The 25,108-nt window shown below is 36.0% G+C and overlaps 4 protein-coding genes across 4 annotated transcripts; all 4 read left to right on the top strand.

Moving 5' to 3' along the window:
* The first annotated feature begins 927 nt into the window (after positions 1-927).
* Positions 928-1,851, top strand: LOC103057131 (olfactory receptor 14A16-like). The gene has a single exon (XM_007438948.2). The coding sequence runs from the start codon at positions 928-930 to the stop codon at positions 1,849-1,851; it is 924 nt and encodes a 307-aa protein (XP_007439010.2).
* Positions 1,852-8,375: 6,524 nt separating this feature from the next.
* Positions 8,376-9,311, top strand: LOC112541994 (olfactory receptor 14A16-like). Its single transcript, XM_025173626.2, has one exon. The coding sequence runs from the start codon at positions 8,376-8,378 to the stop codon at positions 9,309-9,311; it is 936 nt and encodes a 311-aa protein (XP_025029394.2).
* Positions 9,312-10,011: 700 nt separating this feature from the next.
* On the top strand, positions 10,012-20,103 carry LOC103057373 (vomeronasal type-2 receptor 26-like). The gene is made up of 5 exons (XM_088142967.1): positions 10,012-10,046; positions 13,166-13,457; positions 14,007-14,858; positions 17,220-17,346; positions 19,202-20,103. The coding sequence occupies exons 1-5, from the start codon at positions 10,012-10,014 to the stop codon at positions 20,101-20,103; spliced, it is 2,208 nt and encodes a 735-aa protein (XP_087999093.1).
* Positions 20,104-23,348: 3,245 nt separating this feature from the next.
* LOC112541995 (olfactory receptor 14A16-like) lies at positions 23,349-24,284 on the top strand. Its single transcript, XM_025173628.1, has one exon. The coding sequence runs from the start codon at positions 23,349-23,351 to the stop codon at positions 24,282-24,284; it is 936 nt and encodes a 311-aa protein (XP_025029396.1).
* The last annotated feature ends 824 nt before the right edge of the window (positions 24,285-25,108 follow it).

The following is a 25,108-nucleotide window of genomic DNA, read 5'->3' as shown; positions in this document are numbered from 1 at the left end:
TCTTCTAAAGAAAATTAGTGAGTACAAACTTCTTCATTTCTCCTGAAGAAAGACAAGGGTAGCTAGAATGCTCAAGAAATGAATGAGTTCTGAAAAAAGCGTGGCATTGGAGTAAATCTTTTTATCTGAAATTCCTGCTTTTGCTAAACAGGACTATGCTTCAGAATTTAAAGTAGGTGTTCTAGAGAGGAAAATGTAATGGGAAAGATGGAAAACTCAATTGCTCATTTATAAGTAAAGATTTGTGTTGCATTGTAAAATGGCAATGACCTCTGAAGAAATACCACAAAATATAAGGATGACTGAGTATCTTCCTGTCCTTTGCAGCACACATGTATTTCATTAAATACCACATTCAAATCATTGATCTTCTGAAGAGAAAATATTATTCATCTGATCCCAGGAAAGATCAGGGCTTCAAGGATGCTTAAAAAAATGTTTTTATGAATTTCTGGAACATTTCATAATTCTGTATATTAATTTCAAAGTTTTGAAGAACATCCATTAATTTATACTTCACAAATTCTACACTTTTCCTTAATAATAATAATAACATCAAGTCATTATGGTTTACAGAAAGGGGTGGGGGGAGGGCTGTAGTTTTTGATTTGTTTCTGTTACAAATAAAAATACTAACATTTTGGAAGCTTGATTTTCAGATGCCACACATTCAATTTTATGCTTTCTGGCTAAATTAACCCACAGATATCTCATTGCAGTGAATTCCTATTTTGTAAGTGAATAGTACTGGAAAAGAATGTATTAGAAGTAGGACATGGCAATTGTTTGTATCTGGGCCTCTGAAAATGTGGGTGGGATATTTGGAATGTATCAGCCTGCAAGGGGATGGAGGGAGGATATTCCTAAAAGTATATTCCTCATCTCTCATGTTCTTTTAACTTCATTTTGTAGGATTAAATAAGTGGAATGACCAACCAGACTACTGTGAGATATTTTGTCCTGATGGGATTTTCTAATGACTGGGATTTGCAAATTTTGCACTCTGTGATGTTTCTCTTTATTTACTTAATTGCTTTAATGGGGAATTGTCTCATTATAATGTCAGTGGCATTTGACCACCATCTTCACAGTCCAATGTATTTCTTTTTGGTGAACCTTTCCTTGGTAGATATTTGTTCTATTTCTACCACACTTCCCAAATCCATAGCTGTATCACTGTCAAACAACAAAGGAATTTCCTTTGCTGGATGTGTCTCACAGACCTTTTTCATGGTTACATTTGTTGGTAGTGAGCTTACTTTGTTAACTATCATGGCTTATGACCGTTATGTGGCCATCTGTCATCCTCTGCAGTATAGGATAATCATGGACTGGAATGCCTGCATTCAAATGACAGTTGCCAGCTGGATTTGCAACCTGATCCATGCAGTGCTGGAAACAGGTATCACCTTTAGATTAAACTTCTGTGAGTCCAATATGATTGGCCAATATTTCTGTGACATTCCTCAGTTACAAAAGATTTCTTGCACTGATACAAAAGTCAATCAAATTCTGATACTTGTACTTGGGTTCTTTTTAGACTCCTTTTGTTTTGCACTTATCTTAGCTTCTTATGGTTACATCTTCTCCACAGTAATTAAAATGCCATCAGTCCAAAGCCGACATAAAGTTTTTTCAACTTGCACTCCTCACCTGACTGTTTTTTCTATATTTATAATTACAGCTGTGTTTTCATACATGAGGCCAAAATCACTTTCATCTCCAATGGTGGATTTGCTTTCTGCTGTTTTTTATACCATTTTGCCACCAATTTTGAATCCTATCATTTATAGCCTCAGAAATAAAGATATACAAAATGCTGTGTTGAAAATAACCCAAAAAATTAGATAAGTGTGTATTGAAGCATATAATGTAAAGTATAGGTTGATGGCAAAGAACCACATTTTTATAAAGATTAAGCACATCCTCTGGATTAGCATCCAACCCCAGAAATCCATGTGGAACTCACCCTAATGGTTCTCTGGAATGCCTTAAAAATCTGACTATTTTCCCTGGTGGTAGAGTAGAGTGGCTGTTGAGCTCTTATCAGGTGTATTTTGTGTAGTACATGGAGTTTGTTTTGTCTGGTCATACATTTTTGTTTTTGTTCACTTGTTTATTTATTTTTTAATACTTTTATAATGTAAGCCATCCTGAGTCATTTTGGAGTTGGACAAACTTAAATCTTTTCAAATAAATAAATTATATTCACAGAGTTGAGGTGGCACTTACTAAATTAAATAGCATATGAATTAAGACGCTTCACAGGTATCAAGTTAAAATGGGTTTAATTAAATAGAATTATTTTTTCCAAGGTAAATGCAATTTGTCACTATTTAATTTTTTTTTTTAAAGAAGATTATTTGAGATAATATGGGGATATTCCAACTTTGACCTTGGATGAGGCAGGGTGCATTTTGGGGATGTCTCTGGACTCACAGCTCCAGCTGAATCTGATGTGCCAGTTGCACCCTTTCCTAGACTAGGGGGTCCTTCAGACAGTCAGCCATGGCCTGGTCACCTCACCTCACCTCATGAAAAAGAAATGGGGTAATTTTGGTATTTTAATAACAAATAAGGGACCCATTTGAACAATTATGCAGGGCAAATGATTAAGCATCTCTCACTTCCCCTGGGTCCTAATATATTTTAGTTCTCTAGTTTTAGTTCTTTAGTTTTCTCTGCTTACATTATGGTAAAAAGAAAACAAAACACTGAATTGTTAACAGAATCTTTATGATTTCTTTTAGAAGCCCACTGTGCAGAATTCTATATTCACATCATTCATTTTCTTATTATGTGGGATTCAGAGGCCAACCAGACTACTTTGAGAGATTTCTCAGTGACTAGGATTTTTTTTTCTTTTCTTTTAATTTTTTTTCCTTAAAAATTTGCATCAGTTTTATCATACAGGTTTTTCTTTGTTCTATCCCTGTGTCATATCTGAGTAAAAGCTTATATACGTGCCCTAATAGATAATGTTGGATTTGTATAAGCATTTCAAATTCTTTTTTCTTAATGTCCCTCCTTCCTTCCTGAGATCTGATTTTATCTTTCCAGCAATTTGTAAATATACCAGCCATGGTATATTCTGGGGTTCACTGAGCATTTCTTGCTGTGTTTTTAATCTATTTGTACAGTCTAAGTGAACCGTATCTGCACATATAATTACTTTTTTTATGCTTCGATTATTTCCAGTGTGAAAAGCATTTAAGGGAGAAGCTAGAGATGAAATTGTTGGGCTTATTATTCCCTTTGCAAACTTCTGTGCTTTTTTTCAAACTTCATTTAATAATATGTCCTTTAAAATTTTTAATCTCCTTTGTGTCTCTATGACATAAATATATATGGAGTCCATTGGACAAACCAGCTCCCTCTAAAATGGCCATTCTGCTATTTGGAGACTTTATCCACTACCTTACCCATGACAAGCAGCTTGCTTCATCATACAGTTTAAAATTTGGAAGGGCAATATCTCCTCTCTCTTTGGAATCTTGTAGGATTTTTTAATTTTTTTTTTTTTTAACTCTAGGTCTTTTCTTACTTCATATAAATTTACTGGCAGCTTCTTGCCATTCTTGTAAAATTTCTCTAAATTTCTGATTGGTGCCATTTGGAATATATAGTTTATCTTGGGTAGTGTATTCATTTTGCTAACTGCAGTTGATCCTAACTGAGATACTTTAAATTCCTCCACCTTTCAAAGTCTCTTTTAATCTCTTGCCATAATTTAACATAGTTATTTTGGCATGTTTCTGGAGTGTTGCCTCTCAGAGGGAAACCAAGGCATTTCACTAAGTGAGCTATCTGACAGCTAGATCCTTCCTAAAAAAAAGATTGATTTCTCATTGCATTAAAAATCTTGTAAATATGTTTGTTTTTCGAAAATTGATTTTATATCCAGAGTATTCTCCAAGAGTATGAATTATTTTCATTGACTGTTTTATTGCCTTCTGTGGTTCAATACTACTTCATCTGCATAACATTTAAGCTTATAAACAGCTCTCCATGAATTTTGACCTGAAATTGGTTTATCATCTCAAACTTTTTCTGCCAGTCTTTCTAACATAATGATGAATAATAAAGGAAAGAGTGGACATCCTTGCCTAGTTCCTTTGCTGATTTGAAAATCTACATAGAGCACTCCATTAGGAATAATCTTTGCTTTTTGCCATTGATATATACAAGGGCATATTTTCTTGACAAAGCATTGATGGGTAGCTTTAAATGCTGACGTTCCATTAAACATATTGTTTTCTCTCCTGTTGATTAATATTTATTTCTGAATGGTATATTGAACAGTACATTGGGTAGGAGTATCATTTATTGATTTTCTAAGGCATTGACAACATGACTTTGAAACAATAAAGGACAGTTTCTAAAAAATACTGTGATAACAATAAAGAAAAACAATGGACAATTCTAGATTTATATCAAAGTCCATTTTTTGGTGCTGTTTTGGCTCTTTTCTGCAAAACAACATTTTCAGCCATACTCTCTGAGCAAAATCCTGAAGTTCATTTCAAGGACAGATTTAATTGCTGTTAAATATACTTTATGTAAAAATTAAACATTAATCTGATAATATTGCATTTGAACTTTGTGTATATGTTTTATTAAAATCAATGTCATGTTCAGTTTTATATTATTTAAGAAGATATATCTCTCCCCCATATCCTCTTGTATTGCCTCATTCTGGTGGTAATGATGGTGGTGGTGTTGCTGGGAGGGATAAGTGAAGAACAGCAGGTGTGTATACCATGAGTATAGATTCCCAGCAGTGTCACCCAAGGTATGAAAGTCATCCCAGCTGCCCAGCACCTACACTGGGCAGATACTGGAAGCAGAGGATCATGCAGTGGCAATGAAGAAGACCATTGTTATTTTATTTTTATTTTTTTTGTCTGCACTCAGTCATTGCTGACCCTGCAGTGACTGCTTGGATGAGTCCTTGCAGTTTTCAAGGCAACTGTTCTTCGGAAGTGGTTTGCCAGAGCCTCCTTCCTAGGGCAGAGCCCAGCTGGCAAGCGCAGGAGGCGGGGTTTCCGTTGCTTCGCGCCCTTTTTGGGCGCGCACGGTTTTTCGCGCTTACCGGCAACTGCTCCCAACTCCTTTTTTGCAAGGCGCCGCCAGCATTTTTCCTCCCACCGGAGTGAGAGTACCCATTTATCTACTCACGTGAGTTTTCGACCTGTTGGGTTGACAGTGTGTTGGGATTGTTTAGGTTAAGCACTAGCTTATCTGTACAGTTCCCAAGCTCTTGGTTCACATGATGAGTAGGTATAACATCTGGTCAAGATCAGGTTCCCACAGCCTTTGACTCCATGGAAACAGAGTCATGAGATTGCAGTGCCAGACTTTGATAAAAACCCTGGCATTGCCCCTTAAGTCTTGAACTCTGGACGCAGGCCTTGGTACCAGGAGCTGTGTTATCTAAGCCACCTTGGAGTCTCTCCACTGTTGCCTTATGGTAGCTCCTGACAGTAGGGCAAGAGTTTTATCATCTTGCTTGATATGTTATGCTTTTATACTATGCTTTTGGTATTTCTGTTTAATTCTATCTGTTAATTTTGTATCTTATATTCTTATATTCCTGTTTAAATCTGCTTGCTCAAAGTTAACACTAAAGCTTAAAATCTCCTCACCTGCTGATGTGTTCATTGCCTCTGGGTCTAAAAGAACTAAAAAAGTAAATTGCCTGGACACCCAGGCACTGCCTTGCCAATTGGCAATACAGATCACTTTCGTGACAATGGCAAAGACATCAATTCATACTGTGCAGGAGGTGGCAATGGTAAACCACTCCTGTATTTTTACCAAGAAAACCACATGGAAAGAAAATATAAAATGATTGACCATATAGTGCTAGATGATAGGGTCCTCAGATTGGATGGCATTCAACATGCTACTAAGGAATAACTGAAGATCTTTCAGAGTACTAACAGTGTTTATAACAACCAACCTTAGAACTGACAAGAAAAATATTGAAGTGACAGATAGCTTATGCCTTTTAGGATCAATCATCAACAGCAAAAGAATAAGCAGCCAAGAAGTATGCTGTAGACTAGCACTTGGTAGAGCAGCCAGGAAAGCATTGGAAAAGGTTTTCAGATGTTGTGATGTGATGTGAAGGGCCAGGTTGGGAACAGAATGTTACGGAGAAAATCAATATATCTACAAAATCAGTCAAATATGTATCTATATTTATAATGGCTCAGTACTAATATTGCAGATTCACTTTTTAATAGTTGTGTTCATAAATATTTTCTTTAAATGAAAAGTGGTGTGAATTCCTTCAGAATATTAGAAAAAAATACCAAATGAAAGAAAAATGAATGGGAAAAAACCCAAGCTATTACACAAGAAAGGAAAGAAAGTTAGGAAGCAGAACATACATTGAACATATCTCACATCCCATTGAACATGGCAGTCCATCCTCAGGCCAGCTGGTGTGGATAGAATATGAACTACAAACTGTGAACCAAAACTTGAAAGTAATTATTTAGTAGGACTGCCAAAATATTTCAGAAGACATACACCCATATCTTTTCCCCAGGTACATATGGGCACTTCAGGCTCCTTCTTATTTCCAGATAAGTCTCCTTGCACAGAGTGTGTGAATGCACAGAATAAATTCACTCCTCCTGTTACCATGTCTACATATAAAGACATTCATGTGTGCAGGTTTTGGGGGGCAAAATGTTACAGACCACGAACAGACTGCTGTTTTCTTCTTGTGTTTCCAAAGACACTTTTATTAAATAAAATCTTACTTATTTCCTAACCTCTAACTCAGCACTTGTAACTAAGCCTGTTCTATATTATACTATCTGTGCTATGAACAGTTCTGTTCTCCTTTGTAGCCTGAGCTTATAATCAAATATTTGGCCACCATTTAGCCACCTTCAAGTTAGTTGACTTATGTTGCTCTCAGCTGCTGTTCTGAATTGCTGCTGGAGTCTGTGCAGGGGGTGGAGGAAAGGAAGGGGCTTTTCCACCTGCTGACTGGCTGTAGGCTCTTCTTCCCCTTTCAGCTTGTCTGCTCTTGGTTTCCTGAAGTCCAAGTCTGCTCCTCCTTCACCACCTAAACTGCACTTTATCATGACAGAGACCCCACTCCCTCCAGTGCCTATCAACTGCTTATCAGAAAGTCCTTTTAGGTAAAACACTTCAAGTCAATTTAAATGTCCCTGTTGTGATTGAGTAATGGGTTCATGTGTCATTACTCAAAGAAAAAACATCTTTACCCAATTTTGGGTAATTTACCCAGGTTTGGGAAGCACTGCTCTAAAAAATGCTTTTGAAAAGGTGGACATCAGATTTCCTTTGTAGGAGATAGAAAAAAAAATTGGGGGTTCACTGAAGGGTTCTTATGCTATAAATTGCTCACTGTTTAAGTTAGAGCAAAGCCTTCATCAAAGTGCAATTATATGATGCAACTCATAGAACACTTTTGGGAATAGACTTCTCCTTCTGCTCTTTCCAATATATGTTTTGACAAATAAAAAAGCAAAATCAGACATACAAACATCCTCATCTTCTAGGAGCATTGACTGCAGGCTGAGGTAAGCAATTTTATAAATTACAGCCAGGACATTTAAAGTTCTAGATTTTATTTCTAACAAGAATGGAGGGAATTGTATGGCAGAAGAGCAGTAATAATGATGAGTTTTGAAAATATAAGGAATATATTTAAGCACAAGTCCTTCTTCTACAAGTCTGCAAATGATTACTGCCAAATTAATTTTTGATTTTAGGTAGGATAAGGATTTAAGTAGAAAAAGAAAGGAATTTAGGTGTGTGCAACAAGTCTGGAGCATAGAAAATGCACTGGTGTGAAAAAATGTAGACCATATAATTTATTTATATATACATATGCATATGCACGTGCATATGTACATACACCCCCGGGGGGGGGAATCTTAGTAAGGTTTTCTTGCATGATTGAATAGACAGGTGGGTAGATGGATGCAGTATAGATGACCAGATAGACACATAAATCACTCTGACTTAAGAGCAACAGTCAAAGCTTCTCAGTCCATCATGGTAATCCAAGAAATCATTTCATAACAAAAGGGATTTTTGAAAAAGGGAGAGAGACTCACCAGACAGCTGTATTGATACTGAAGGTAAGGCTAGGGTTTAATGTAACTGTGGAAGAACATCTGGAGAAAGAAAAATAATGAAATATAAACATGCCACAGCCTTTCCTATTGTACAGTGAGTCAAAACTTTAGTTATTACGTGAGGATATGTATAATTAATATTTGGAGGAGGATATTAATAACTAATTAATAGTATTGTTCCAAAATGTTATGCTGCAATAACTGGCTATTCTTTAATCCATTCTTTACAGGTGAACTGAAATAAGTGTAATGGGCAACAAATCCATGATGACAGATTTCCTCCTAACGGGGTTTTCAGATGACCATGATATGCAACTTTTCTATTATTTGATGTTTCTCTTTGTTTATTTAACAGCAGTAGTGGGGAATTTTCTCATCATTTCAGCTGTGGCCCTCAATCAACATCTTCACACACCCATGTACTTCTTTCTGGTCAATCTATCATTTGTAGATATCTGCTACATCTCTACAACAGTTCCCAAAACAATAGCTGTTACACTGACAAACAACAAGATGATTCCTTATGCTGGATGTGTCGCACAGGTCTTTTTAATTATTACGTTTGTTGGGGCAGAGATTTTCTTGCTTACTATCATGGCTTATGACCGTTATGTTGCCATCTGCCATCCTTTGCAATACAGATTGATCATGAACTGGAATGCCTGCATCGAAATGGCAGCTGTTGCGTGGATGTCCACCCTGATCCATGCAGTGTTAGAAACCAGTTTAACTTTCCGTGTGAACTTCTGTGGATTCAATAGGATTGGGCAATTTTTCTGTAATATGCCTCAGTTACAAAAGATAGCTTGCACTGATTCAAAGGTTCACCAAATTCTGATATTTCTGATTGGGCTGAGTGTGAATTCCTTTTGCTTTGCATTCATCTTGATATCTTATTGTTCTATTTTCTCTGCTGTGTTGAAAATTCCGTCAGTTCAAGGAAGATACAAAGCTTTCTCAACTTGTATTCCCCACCTCGCTGTTTTTGCCTTGTTTATTATCACAGCTGTTTTCTCATTCTTGAAACCTAAGTCACTTTCCTCTCCCACTGTGGACTTAATTTCTGGATTTATGTATACAGTTTTGCCACCTGTTTTAAATCCCATAATTTACAGCTTGAGGAATAAGGATATCCAAGGAGCTGTGCAGAAGATACCACATAAATTAAAAGATTTCATGGGGTGAATGTGAACATTCTTATAGTGCCATGAAAGAAACTCCTAACTATATAGCTGAGTGGGGCTGGTAGAACTTCTGTGGGGGAGATTGGTCTAGAAGATGGTCCATGGCAATTTCCAATGATGCCATTATTACCAATGTTTGACTTTAAATAAGTAATTAAATAAATGGTGTAGTGCTTTCTTTCCATTTTCCATGTATTTTCTTTGCAAACGGTGAAGTATACCCAGCAAAATAAATAAAGGTTTTGCAACGGGTAGACAGTGTATAGAAAGTAACCCAGATTTCACAAAAGGGGCAAATGCTGGACAAAGGTCCATATATTCCACAGAGATTATGGGAATGGCAGGAGGAAATTTCAGAATAATTCATGAGAGAGAGAGAGACAGAGATAGAGACAGAGAGAGACAGAGAGAGACAGAGAGAGACAGAGAAGGAGAGACAGAGAGATTTAACTCTAAAATTCTTCTGTCCTAACGTTGCATATTATATGATTGTAAGCATGTTAATGCATAATTTATGACATTATATCTCCTGCAACATCAGAACGTTGCTTTCTCTCTGATCTTTGACTGCTTGTATTATAAACTTTTATAAATGCTATCCACTGTTTCTGTAAACCATACCATGATCACAGTCATACTGGCTACTCAGTGTATGCTTCCATCCTTAGCCAGTCTAGTGTGATTTCATCTTCCATTGTGAAATGTGTCACCAACTGTTCTACCGGTACTGCCACAGGTAAGATATTCTGGGCTTCAAAGGCAATAAGAAGAGCAATGAGAAGGCAATGAATAGAACAATGTTAATAGGTGACTGAAGCAGCTCTTTCTATTGTCAGAAAAGACAAATATATTTATTTAGAGTACTTTTATACTGTACTTTTATCACCATCTTCACAGATCCATGCAGTTCTTTTCAGTCATTCTATCATTTTTAGATGTTTGCTACATCTGTGCTATGTTTCCTAAATCTATAACTATTTCAGTTACAAAAACCAAAGTGATTTCTCTTGCTCTATGTGTTGCACAGGTCTTGGTTGTCGCATTTGTTGGAGATGAACTTGGTTTGTTCACTGACATGGCTTATGATCATTATGTAGCCATCTGCAATATAGTTTGATCATGAGCTGGAATGTCTGTTCAAATGACATCTGCTGCTTAGATAAGTAGCTTGATTCACCCATTGTTGGAAAATAGTTTGACTTTCAGTATAAAGTTATGTGACATTATTATTGTTATTGTTATTGTTATTGTTATTATTAAATTTGTTATAGCTGCCCACCTTGAAAATGTGACTCTCAGCTTGAAATAAATTTCCCACATCAAATCTAGGCATATGTTAAGCTTAAGGAAAGCATTTTTTTTTTTTTTTGAGGGTGGGGGTTGGTTGGTGACAGATCTCAGGCAGGTGAAACATTTCCTTGCAGGCAAACTCTTCCTTTTTAGGGACTTTCCAAAAAGAATCCTAACATCAGCTACCTATGCTTTGTTCTAAGCACTTTTTAAAATACTATAGCAGATGTAGTTTCAAGGCAAAGGGTAGGGTACTCAGAGCAGCTTTTCCTAATATGTTTTCCCCACAACTTATTTAGTCAACACCCTAACTTCAAAGAGCATGTCAATGGATTTGCACCCATGGGCAGGGCAAGGGAGGTAAATTATGAAACATTTATAGTGACAGTACAACCACAGCCTCATGACTTACATACTTGCATCCGATATAAGTATGAAAGTGTAGGGTTTGCATCATTACGTTATGGCTCATTTCAGTGATGATGATGATGATGGTGATTGGTCTCACAGTCAGCCAGATATTTAGATTGGATTTGGCATTTTTATCCACCTATCGAGTCCTTCCCAAAGGCCTGGGATAATTATTTATTTATTTATTTATTTATTTATTTATTCATTCATTCATTCATTCATTCATTCATTCATTCATTCATTCATTTTTTATTGTTATTTATTATCTTGGTTTGTAACAGACATTTCCAAGATTTCTTTGAGTTGGATTGGAGGGCACCTCAATGGGAAGGCTGAGATAGAGGCTTATAGCATAAAGCTGATGAACAAAACTTCAGAGAAAAAGAATCTTACTAGTATTTGCTAACAATAATAGTAGGCAAATCCCAACCTATACAGAAGTAATTATCTCCCCTGTAATTATCTTAATAAGCATAATTGGTGTTCAAGAAGTAAATTTAATAAGCAAGTGTCTATCTATATGCGTGCATGTGTGTGAATATATATACATACACACAATACAATACCATTGAGGTGCCAGAGAGAAAGAATTTGTCTTATTGCAGGCATCATGTTTCCACTGCAAAGCAAAGCTAAAGAAATCAATACAAATGAGGCAATTCTCCTTCCAAATCTGTTGGCACTCTCATTTAACATCTGTTGAGGAGCACAAGGCAGACTATATCTACACAGATGTTTTGCTGTCCAGATGTTCGGGCCAGTGTTATTCCTATTCATATTGCCTCATTTGGCATGCAAATTGGATACCACAAAATGTCTAATTAGTAATTCCATACACATTCCACATGAGTGGTATCAGCCAGGTAACTTCCTCATTGGTGGAATTGGTTCTCAATTAATCTATATTTCCTCTCCAGAGATTTCCTATAAGAATCATCCTTCTCTTGATGATTTTCCCATTCAGGTGTAAGTAAGTAAGTAATGATAAACATAGAATGCCGCTCTGTCTCTTCTCTTTCTCTCCCCCCCCCCCGCCATGAATCTGTTTCTTGTTGTGTCTTTTGTTTCGCTTCCTTATTCATTGTATACTGAATTTCTCCTTTGATAATAAAAGGAGTGTCATGATGTATTTAAGTGTACATAATTTGCAGATAGATTTATATTACAGTTTGGTATCTAATGAGTTATATAAAGAATGGCTAAAAACTTGAACCTTGAAATATCATGCTTACAACAATAGATATAACAGTAGGAAGATAACACAGTTAAATAAATGTTCTTTGTAGAAACTGATTATTTATCAGACACATATTCCAGGTATCCCCAATGAGTTGCTCTGCAGCTCAACTCCTGTCCTTCAGGATGTCAAGGAATTATGCTTAATATTCCTTCTTTTCTTACAATAATAATATAAAGTTGGGTGGAGGAAGGAAGGAAGGAAGGAAGGAAGGAAGGAAGGAAGGAAGGAAGGAAGGAAGGAAGGAAGGAAGGAAGGAAGGAAGGAAGGAAGTTTGCTTTTTATATCTTACAGGCAAGGTTTGGCTTGAATGAAAACAGAATAAGAAACTTTGTTCAAATTAACGTTGTTTTGGCTAGGGATAGTAGAATATCTATAAATATTTTGGAAGTACTTATCAGAATACTATTCTTTATTGTGTGTGTGTGTGTATGTTTAGCCCCTGTAGCCCTTGCAAGTTGCTAGCTTTTGAGAAAACAAAACTAAGTAAAATAATAACCATTAAATTCTTTATGTGGATGCAGAATTGCAAAATGACAGTCTCACTGTAAGGGTCAGTCAGACCAATATTCAGACTATGTAAGGCAGCATCTTGCATAGATGCACAATTCTTAAATTACTCTTTCCATTGTTTATTACAAGTTCAGATCTCCTGGGCTTTGTTCTGCTCAGTCTGTATTTGATGATGATGATGATGATGATGATGATGATGATGATGATGATTTTGCCTTCACCCTGTAGCTCTTCTTTTTCTTGAACTATTCTTCCTTCCTTCCTTCCCTTGCTCCCTCCCTGTAACAATGGTGATATATAATGCTTCATAATTAGTTTGCTTCACTTAAAGATGATATAGATGTAATGTACGGATTGTAAGAGCTTTATACCCATACAGTTGAACATTAACACTCTATTTGCAGTGTTGTACCGAAGTTATACCAACACATCCTGGCCTTGGCATTTGCTGTGAAGGAGATCAATGAGAACCCAAAGCTCTTGCCCAATGTCACACTTGGGTTTCACATCTATGACAGCTATTATAATTTGAGGATGACCTATCGCACTACTCTAGACCTCCTTTTCAAATTAAACAGGTTTTTCCCAAACTACAGATGTGATGGCCAGAAAGAACTACTGGCTGTCATTGGGAGCCTTGGTTCTGATATTTCTTTCCATATATCAAAGATAATAGGTCTCTACAAAATTCCACAGGTAGGAATCATTATACAGGGGTACAAATCAAAGGGTGGGTTTTGATAGATGGGGGAAATCATTTCATTTTGTTTATTACTGTGATTCGTATGCCACTACTTTACAAGTCTCAACATGATTAAAAAACACATTGCAGGGATTAATGACTTCAGATAGGGAAAGACAAGACAAAAATGGATCTGATTTTGGTCATTATTTCTCAGAAATTGCATGATGACTGCTATTAAGCTATGCTCAGCTTTACCCAACTGTGGTATGCTTTGGACTTAGTTTTATCTGCTGCTAAAATGCTTTGTGTCAGTGTGGCATACATTATATGTTAACTGTTACACTGCGCTTTCTATTTTCTGTTTTGTTCTTTTTACTTAGAAGGAAAAAAAGTGAGTCAAGAATATTAAATGTCCATTGTTTAACGTTCAGCTAGAAGAATAATGGTTTTTAGTTTTCTCTAGATTTGCAAAGTTAAGTTTTTGCAAACTGATGCAAAAGGAATTCAACACATATTCCTCCTAACTCATATCTAAAATAATTGTACTTTTTTTTTTTTAGTTTACTTATGGCTCTATTGCCACAAAGAACAGCGATGCAATGCAGCCACCTTCATTTTATTGCATGGTACCCAATGAAGCCCACCAGTATCTGGGGATTATTCAATTACTACAGCATTTTGGATGGACTTGGATTGGGCTCTTTGCTGTAGATGATGACAGTGGAGAATATTTCTTGCAGATGATGGAACAATTATTTCACCAGAATGGTATCTGCTCACCCTTCACAAAGAGAATCCCCAAACAAGCTTCTTGGCATACAGAAGACCAAATGAACAATATGGTCTCAAATATTCACCAGCTCTTAACACATGGCACAGCCTGTTCATATATTGTCTATGGTGAAACCATGATAATGGCATGGTTGATCCTCATAATAGGTTTTTTGCATGAAGAAAATATATCATTAAGAAAGGTGTGGATTATGACAGCCCAGATTGATTTTGCATTATCAAGCCTCCAAAGAAAAACAGATCTGCAAGTGTTCCAAACTGTCGTTTCTTTAACAATACACTCACAACAGCTACAAAACTTTAAGGAATTTCTTCAGATCATAAAGCCTTGTAAAATGCAGGAAAATGCTCTGTTCAAGGATTTTTGTGAGCAAGTCTTCAACTGTGAGTTTTCAAAGCCTCAGGAGCCAATGGAATTGAATGGAATATGTACTGGGGAGGAGAGGCTGGAGAATCTTCCTGGGCCTCTGTTTGAATTGTTTGTGTCTGGACACAGCTACAGTATCTATAATGCTGTCTATGCTGTGGTAAATGCTCTCTGTTCAATGAACATGTCTAGATCCAATCATAAAATAATGATGAGTAGAGGATATCATTATCAGGATCTCTGGCCTTGGCAGGTAATAACTACATGATAAATAACTTTGTTTCCAGAAACATGTCAGTACACTGTGGAATAACATCAAATATCCTCTTACAGAATGCAGAACCAATAAAATAGTTCTCCCCACCGTATTTATACATTAGAAGAAATGTTTTAAAACTGAACTTTAAAACTGAAACACCTCCACAATTCCCTTCATTTATGACTTGTGTTGAAAGAAAATTACATAAATCTGCAAATAAATGTTTGTGAAAGGTGCTTCTGTCAAGGAAAAAAAAATCATTTACATTTAAGTAAATAATAATAATAATAATAATAATAATAATAATAATAATAAAATAAAATAAAATGTGAATAAAATTATTCATTCTTCTCAAATCACTACCAAATCAAAATGCAGTTGTACTTTGACATTCAGATCTTTCTGACTTCTGACTATCCATTTTTAAAAAGTTGCAAAAAACATATAGAGATTGGTTAAAAATAATTTGCAAAACATATTTCAAAGCATTTCTTGCAACAAAGTATACAGTGAAAAAATGAATTTAAAAGTTATGTATAAATGTTTGTGTGGAGAAGTGTCATAATTTCATATTGATGAAAAACACAGACTGAAAAGGAATTTCCACAAATGAAACTGATAGATTTGTGCAACTTTCATGGGATGAGATAAATTCCAAAATGTATACTTTTGATGGTGGTCTCTAAGTTATAGGAAGATGTCCTAGAACAGTTTATCTGTCACCAGGATTGTTCTGGAGGGAACTGAAGACTTTTGGATCCCCAATGTTTAATGTGATTTTTTTTTTTTTACTCTGTCTTAACATGGTTGTATATTTTGCAAGTCTGCTGCTAATGCTAGTTTCAATTCAAATTGGGGAGTAATAGTGCAAGAAAGAGAACCATTTTGGTGTAGTGGTTAAGACACCAGTCTAGAAACTGGGAGACAGTGAGTTCTAGTCCCACCTTAGCACAAAGCCAGCTGGGTGACCTTGGGCCAGTCACTCTCTCTCAGCCCTAGGAAGAAGGCAATGGCAGACCATTTCTGAAATCTTGCCAAGAAAACTGCAGGGACATGTCCAGGCAGTCATCAGGAGTCAACACTGACTTGGAGGCACCCCCTCCCCCCAAAAGTGAGAAAAGTTTAGACCATTTGTTTTAAAATATAATTTTAGAGCATTTATTCCTTTAAATGCAGCTTTGATCTCTGATGAGGCTATCAGAGAAGGTTTGCAAAACCTATATTACTTATCTACAATTCCCAGTCACTCTGGGACTGCTAGGAATTTTAGTCCAATAAATCTATGTGGTCAAAAATTTCCTATCCCTACTGCACATTAGGCCTTAAACTTCCAAACATACAGAGAAGTGTTGGAACTGCTGAAAGTAAAAATATGTTACTGGTTATGTATTTTTTTAATTTTTTCTTTCTTTCTTTCTTTCTTTCTTTCTTTCTTTCTTTCTTTCTTTCTTTCTTTCTTTTTTCTTTCTTTCTTTCCTTTTTTTCAACTAGCTTCACCAATTTCTTGATCATATTGTGTTTAATAATTCTGTTGGAGAAACAATTTCCTTTAATTCTAATAGAGAAATAAGAGCTGGATTTGACATCATTAATTTGGTAATACTCCCAAATAATTCACTGCACAGAGTGACAATTGGAAAGGTGCAAAACAATGCCCTAACAGAAGAAGAATTTGTTATTAATGAAGCCTTAATTGTGTGGCACAGAAATGTTAACCAGGTGTGTTTTTTTAATGTCTTTTAGGGCTACTTCATTCAGTAGATGACTATGTCAGGAGCTGCAAAATCTGATGATATCATTATCAAACCTGATAATGCATTTAGAGTTTCACGTTACCTTCAGAGTTGTTTGCTTTTTTTCTTTTTTTAATGAGTTTAAAGAGCTGATATTATTCTACAAAAGACTTAAACATAACTTTATCATTGCTGTAAGTGTGAAAGATGTCAAAGAAATGACATTTATAGGACTTTTGACAATGTTTCAGAGGTCTTAATAAATCTGTTTGCTATAATAGCCATGCCTAGTGCTTATACGTGGACCATTGCTCTGGTATAAAGCAATGGTCTGAGTAGATGACATTTGTTCCACAAACTCAAGTTATTCATAATTACTAATAGATTCTGCAAATTCCAATTGTTATTATAATAGTGTAGCAATAGATTTTTAAAAGCAAAATATTGTGTTAGATTTGATCGTTTCATATGAACAGTTCTTTGGCAAATCAGCTGGTAATTTCCTTCCTTCCTTCCTTCCTTCCTTCCTTCCTTCCTTCCTTCCTTCCTTCCTTCCTTCCTTCCTTCCTTCTTTTTTTAATATTGTCTGTTCTAATTTCCCCCAACTTGTGTTTATTAACAGACAAAGCCTACATCATTTTGCAGTCACTCCTGCAATCCTGGTTATCAGAAACAAAAGAAAGAAGGAAATAAATTTTGCTGTTATGATTGCATTCCATGTCCAGAGGGGATGATTGCAAGCCAAAACGGTAGGTGATATACCATGTACACAGGCATGTATTTGCATACACACATCTCTGTCCTTGTCTCTGTCTCTATCTTTACCTCTCTCTATCTCTATCATCCCTTTTATAGGACTAATAGGTCACACCAGTCAACTGACTCTGAGCAGCAGTTTTGTATCTATCCAGACTCCCTGATGCAGTGTTGTCCAAACTTGGCCACTTTAAGATGAGTGGACTTCAACTCCCAGAATTCCCCAGCCAGACAACACTGCCCTAATGGTAGATAGATAAGTAGTCAGAATTAATATTAAAACGGTACACTGCATAATAACTATATAAAAGCTGGAAATGAACATTCAAGACACAAGGAGCACTAATTCATCATCACTAGAGAAGCAGCAGATCCCACCCCAAGACTCAAAGAAGTAGCAAAATATTTTCTGACTTTCTAAAACATGGAGGGAGGGAGATTCTATTCCAGGGGAATGGGGCAGTGACTGAGGAGTCATGTTTCCATGGTCCTTGTAGGTGACAATCTCTAATACAGGAGATACATACATATGTTCATACATACATACATACTATTATATTATATTATATTATATTATATTATATTATATTATATTATATTATATTATATTATATATATGGTGTGGTGTGGTGTGGTGTGGTGTGGTGTGGTGTGGTGTGGTGTGGTGTGGTATAATATAGTATAGTATAGTATATAGATATTATAGAGATATAATCCTACTAGATATTATCAGGAAATAATAGTTCCAAAAATGCCCATGCCCTAAACCAAGTGCGTCAAAGTACACCTATAACTATTCAAGCTGCTGAGTTCTGGACCAATTATAGCTTCTGAATGCCCCTTAAAGGCAGACTCATATACAGCAATCGCCCAATCTAGAGTTACATATATAGCCATAAAATAGCCACACATTTTTAGTGAGAGGATCATTGTAGCATCCATCTAAGAGCCCTCAATTATTTTAACTGATTTGCTCAGATCAAAACTCTGGTTGCTCAGCACAAAGTTGATCTTGAGAGGAGAAACATTTGTTTATTCAGCTAAGTATATGAGAGATGTAAAATTACTGTATGAATGCAGTTGTCTATGCTTTGGAAACTATGCTTTGCTTCATCACATAGAACAAGTAGATTTAGAAATAGGTACTAGTTGGATATCTTCAGCAGATTAAAGTAAAGGCTCAGTCTCCTGAGTCTCTCCAACATGAAGTTCTATCTATTATTAACAAATACAACAGTGTTTGTTTACAGCCTTCCTTTATTTATGCTGGTACCACAAAAAATTGGAAAACTGTTTTTGGAATATAAAGCAATACATGCAAATTCTCCACACTTCATTAGCGGTATTGCTTTCTTTAACCAGTTATCATTCTATTATATTTTTTACTCAATATAAAATAGGTTTGCTGATTTGTTAAAGTGTCCCTCCACCAGAGAAAGAAACGTCTTTCTGCCTCTCTCTCCCCCTTGCTCTGGTTTCATCTTTCATAAAATTCCAACATGCCTCAATATTGCATCATTTTCGTTCAGAAAAAAATATAATTTGCATTTTTCACATGCTTCCTATGTAAGAATGGAGCTCAATTCTTTCCCCCAAATATTACTCCAGCTCAGCTCATCAATTCAGACCTGGGTTCTGGTGAGAATTGAACTGGATCAGAACATTCCAAAGGTCCAGACTGGGTAACCTCTGCATAGCTTGTTATCTATTAACATGTATTTTTCAAGTAATTTTCAATATATGGAACATGTAAGTAGAACTCACCATGCACAGTAAGGTTTACCTTAGAAATTGACAAAAATTCCCACATGTTCTCAGATTAATTGCTACAAAATCTTTTTCCTCCAGATACAGAAAAATGTTTCAGATGCCAAGAAGATCAATATCCTAATAAGGATCAGGATCAGTGCATTCCCAAAATTACAAGCTTTCTGTCTTACGATGATCCATTAGGAATAAGTTTAACTTCAGCTGCAGTTTTTTTCACCTTGGTCACAGTCCTTGTGCTAGGAATTTTTATCAAGAAAAAAGATACTCCGATAGTCAAAGCCAACAATCTGGATATCAGTTACATTATTCTGATTTCTCTCCTGTTTTGCTTTCTGTGTTCTTTGCTTTTTATTGGACAACCTATAAAGGTGACCTGTCTTCTCCAGCAATCTGCTTTTGGTATCATTTTCTCAATAGCCATTTCTTCTGTACTGGCCAAAACCATCATTGTAATTTTAGCTTTCATGGTCACCAAGCCAGGATCCAGAATGAGGAAATGGGTGGGGAAAAGACTGACCACTTTTATTGTTCTTTGCTGTCCCCTGATACAAGGACTGATTTGTGTGGTGTGGCTAGGAAGCTCTCCCCCATTTCCAGACACTGATACTCAAACATTAGCCAAAAATATCATATTAAAATGTAATGAAGGGTCCATCATTATGTTCTATATTGTCATGGGCTATTTGGGCTTCTTGTCCATTATAAGTTTAACTGTAGCTTTTGTAGCCAGAAAGTTGCCAGATTGTTTCAATGAAGCTAAGTTCATTACCTTCAGCATGCTCATCTTTTGCAGTGTCTGGATTTCATTTGTTCCTACTTACTTAAGCACCAAAGGCAAATATATGGTGGCTGTGGAAATCTTCTCAATTCTAGCTTCAAGTGCTGGCTTAGTGGGCTGTATATTTTTCCCTAAATGTTACATTATTTTAATGAAGCCTGAATTGAACACTAGGGGGCAGCTAATGAAGAAAATGAAATGAAGAAGTTAAGAATCTTTTACATGTATCCCTTATGTCAGCCCAGTTCCTTTTATTCATACAACCAAGCAAATACAGTCAATATGTACCTATAACAATGCATGCAACAAGGGCTGAAAGTCTGTGCTGAATAATAATTATGTTTACTTCCACCAATCTCTCTGCCATCTTGTGCATACCTGTATTATTACAGGTAGTCCTCGACCTATGACCACAATAGGGACCAGAAAATTTGTCATGAAGTGGTGCTGTCATTAAGTGAAGCAAGATGTCATGTGACTGCACCTGATTTTTGTGGCGGTCATTAAGCAAATCACCACAGTTTTAAAATGAATCATGTGGTTCCTGATTGATTTTGCTACTCAGAAGCCGGTTGGCAAGGTTACAAATGGTGATCACATGACCCCAGCATATTGTAGCTGTCATAAATACATGTCAGTTGCCAAGCACCTGAATTTTGATCACATGACCGCAGGGACTCTGCAACAATCGCAAGTGTGAGGACAGTCATAAGTCATTTTTTTTCAGTGCCACTGTACCTTTCAAGGGTCACTAAACGAATGCTCATAAGTCAAGAGCTTTATTACCTTGGGCTGTTAATATCTTTTCTTATTTTGCAAGCTCACTAGAAGTAGTTCTTTCAGAAGTTTTAAAAAACCAAGGACAAAATAAAAAGGAAGGAAGGAAGGAAGGAAGGAAGGAAGGAAGGAAGGAAGGAAGGAAGGAAGGAAGGAAGGAAGGAAGGAAGGAAGGAAGACAGACCACTCTACTTCTGACTCTAGTGTCTTGAGAAGAACTTGGGTAGAAAAGACCCAACAAAACACACACACAAACATACATACACCTCTTAAGCCCTTCCTTACCTCTGGAGGTGGAGAAAGGGCAGTAAGAAACAAACAGCAACAGGACAGAGGAATAATTATGCCTAGCTGGTCACAGTGAGTGAATAGAATCGGGGGGAGAAACACAGCAGGTTATCTAGCTTGATTGGGAAGATTAATGTATTTGGCAGTTCCACAGATGAATAAACATTGTATATAGAGAAAATTGAATTTATTTATTTATTTATTTATTTATTTGTTTATTTATTTATTGGGAGATGAAGTACAGGCCTGTTGGGTCAAACCTTTGTATCATTGTGGGTGGGAAACATTTTAGGAAAGATAAATACTAATGCCAAGAAGGGTAACAGGTTAACAAATCCTGGCAGTTGAAAGACCCATAGACAATGATGAATATCATTCTCTTCTTTGCCACTGTCTTTTCCCCAGAATATAGATTTATGAAGTGAATGTTTGGAGACATGGCATTGAGAGAATGGCTGTATTTCACAAGCCGTATTTGGAGAGATGCTAAGGCTGAACACACCCTGCCACAGATTGCTTGCTACTTAAACTTAAATAAAAGATGAGTACAACTTTATGATGCAACTCCATGAAACACTCTTGGGAATACAGTTAGCTTATTCTACTCTTTCCTGTATATTTTTGGGCAAATAAAAAACAGGCTCAGGGATACAAGCATCTTCATCTTTTAACAGCACTGATTGCAACTGGAGGTGAGCAGTTTTCTAAATCACATTCAGTACAAACTTAAAAGTTCTGGGTTTCATTTCTAAAATTCATAACGGTAACTATGTAAGAAAGGAGTAATATTTATCTAAACATTTGACAGTTAAGGATATATGTATGTATGTATGTATGTATGTATATGCTTAAAACTCTTTCTCATAATTTCTTGTCATAAAAAAGAAGACTTGCACAGAAGCTATCTTTTAATTAAGTGTGCAGTAGATGACTGAAATTTTTGGTAATGCCAGAGATTTATGGAAGGGATCAATGGCTTCTGGTAAAATAAAAGGCGTCATGATGCATATCTTCTTCAGTGTAGGGTAATGTCTGAAATTTTTGAAATTTGTGTCTGATGATATAATTGATAAAGCAGATATTCATATAAGATATTAATGGGATTCCTATTGGAATGGGGCTTTTAATTTACAGAACCATTCTATTCATGGTTGATTTGCTCTGTCTTCAACAGGATGTATTCTCATGCAAGTATGGAAAAAATTGCTACCCTTTTAAATCTGAGAATTTTGTGGGTGGATTTTACAGGGTATTGTCATACGGTTTACAAAAGGAGGTTATACATATGGAAAAGATCCGGAGCTTAGAAAGTGTGCTGTCATCAATATTTCTTTTTTATTTAGGTATCAGATTTTCTTTTCTTTTCTTTTCTTTTCTTTTCTTTTCTTTTCTTTTCTTTTCTTTTCTTTTCTTTTCTTTTTTCTTACCAGAGACATATGATGTTGACATTTTTCATTATGAAATCTTCAGTACACTTTGCCAATTCTTAATCATACAATACAAAAACTCTTTACCTGGTTTAAACAGTTTAGTACTTGTCCTAGTAATTTCTTTCTTGAATTGATGGATGAAAGGGTGAGGGAAGGATGGATGGTAGATAGATATATGATAGACAGATTAGAGAGAGAGAGAGAGACAGAGACAGAGACCGACAGATCAGGGGCTCTTAGTCTATCATTAGTTTACACATAGGAAACTTGAGTTAAGCATGATGAAGAACAAAATACATATGGTTTGTAATATTACAACTGAAACTGCACCCATTTACCCATGTGTCCCAATATTGGGTGCAAGAACAGGAATTAGGTTCTGCGTGGTGATGTCATGACACATATTTCATTACTTACCACCTTTGGCCTCTCTGTGGATGCTCATATCACTGTAATCCTAGGAGTAGCTGCATACCATTTTGGAGAATGCAGATAAATACAATCCTCAAAAGTATACTTATGCTCAAAGTAAATTTACTGTTTAGTGAAACAGTGGAACAGTACTTGGAATGGGCAAAAGAACTAAAAGTAAACATGTACCAATATTTACTGATGTTCAAACACTCCAAAATTTACTTGTCTGAGAATATTTTTTAAAAAATACTGTATAACAATATTATTGGCCCCAAATATGTATCCTGCATTCACTTGTTATCTTTCACCCATTGTTTGCAGAAACAAGTGTGATGGGAAACCAGTTTAGTTCAAGAGAGTTGATTATAAAAAATCCATATCATTTATTAAACTCAGAGAATATTCCAACTATGGTTCTCAGATGAGGATATTGATAATTCTGGAGAACAGTATCTTTCTCTAAATGTATATCCTTTCCTGAAAGAAATCATTGACTATTCTATAATTTACTCTTTGCAGAACATTTGGAATAAATGAAATGGGCAACCAATCCATTGTGACAGAATTTCTTCTAACTGGATTTGTGGATGACCATGACACACAGATTTTGCATTTATTGATGTTTCTTTCTATTTATTTAACAGCTGTAGTGGGAAATCTTCTGATCATCGCAGCTGTCACTCTAGACCATCATCTTCACAACCCCATGTATTTCTTTCTGGCCAACCTTTCATTTTTAGATGTTTGCTATATTTCTACTACAGTTCCTAAATCCATAGCTGTTTCAGTTACAAAAAACAAACTGATTTCTTTTGCTGGATGTGTTGCACAGGTCTTTTTAGTTGTCACATTTGTTGGAGGAGAACTTTTTTTGCTCACTGTCATGGCCTATGACCGATATGTAGCCATCTGCCACCCTCTGCAATACAATATGATCATGAATTCTAATGCTTGCATTCAGATGGCAGCTACGGCCTGGATAAGCAGCCTGATCCATGCAGTGTTAGAAACTAGTCTGACATTCAGTGTGAACTTTTGTGGATCCAATAAAATTGGACAATTTTTCTGTGATATGGCTCTGTTGCAAAAAATGACTTGCATTGATTCAAATGTTCACACAATTCTCATTCTCATCCTTGGGGTCATTATAGTCACATTTTGCATTGGACTCCTGTTTGCTTCTTACGGATATATCTTTTCTGCAGTGCTGAAGATTCCCTCAGTTCAAGCAAGATATAAAGCATTCTCAATGTGCACTCCTCATCTGACTGTTTTTTCCTTATTTGTCATCACAGCTACTTTTTCATATATGATTCCAAAAACCCTTTCGACCCCAATTGTGGACTTGGTTTCTGCATGTCTGTATACACTTTTGCCACCTGTTCTAAATCCCATCATTTACAGTTTAAGGAATAAGGATATACAAAAATCTGTCTGGAAAATATCTTCCAGATTAAAATATCTCCTAGGATGATTGCAAACATTCTTATAAGAGTTATGCAAGGAGCTCATCACTGTATAGGTATGTTGGGGCTAATTAGCTATGGGTGAAAACTAGAAATTTGAAATGTGTTTATTGGTTGACAGACAGTTCTTCAAGAGTCCAATATGTAGAATATTGGCCAGCTAGTCTGCCTGGCTTCTTTCTCCCCAACCTCACTTCCCACTTTCTCTCTCTCCCTTTTTAGCATTTGAAATTAGAAATTGAGCTAGTTTGAATTTCATGTTCAGCCTTGGTTGATCCATTAATATTAAACAGTTTTTGTCTGATATTCTTCACTGACAAAAGATATCTTCGGTGTAATTCTAAAATTATTCAACTTTGTTTTGGTTCTCAGTGTGAAGTTTTTTGCTCTTATCTTGACACCTCATGTTTGTGTCTTTCCTGCTGTGCTGAAGATCTCCTCAATCCTCCACCACAGACAATGGTTGTCTATCTTATCCTTTCTTATTCTAAAGGCCTTTCAGGAGAATAACTCAGATTGTTTGTTTGTTTGTTTGTTTGAGGGGGAGGTTTCAGGGCAGCTAACTGCTCCGGAGATCTCTTACTCTAAGAAGGTGCTGAAGAAAAAGACTGAGGATCCCTTACATTGGATAAATCTCTAACACAACAGTTTTGCTGATATCACACAACATTAACCAGAAAGGTTTTTTCTGACTGCAGAAGGATATAGCTTTCAATGGCTTTCATATGCAGTTAAAAGAAAGGTTTAATATGGAAAAAACGATAATTGGAACTGAAAAATATAAAGCAGAATGTGAAATTGAATTATGTACAAATGATGTACATGTAATAGC

Source organism: Python bivittatus, unplaced genomic scaffold (assembly GCF_059951505.1).
Source record: "Python bivittatus isolate LINGU-HERP-01145 unplaced genomic scaffold, Pbiv_v1 ctg000470_np1212, whole genome shotgun sequence".
NCBI classification, from domain to species: Eukaryota; Metazoa; Chordata; class Lepidosauria; order Squamata; family Pythonidae; genus Python; species Python bivittatus.
This window is presented reverse-complemented; position numbering and strand designations above follow the sequence as displayed.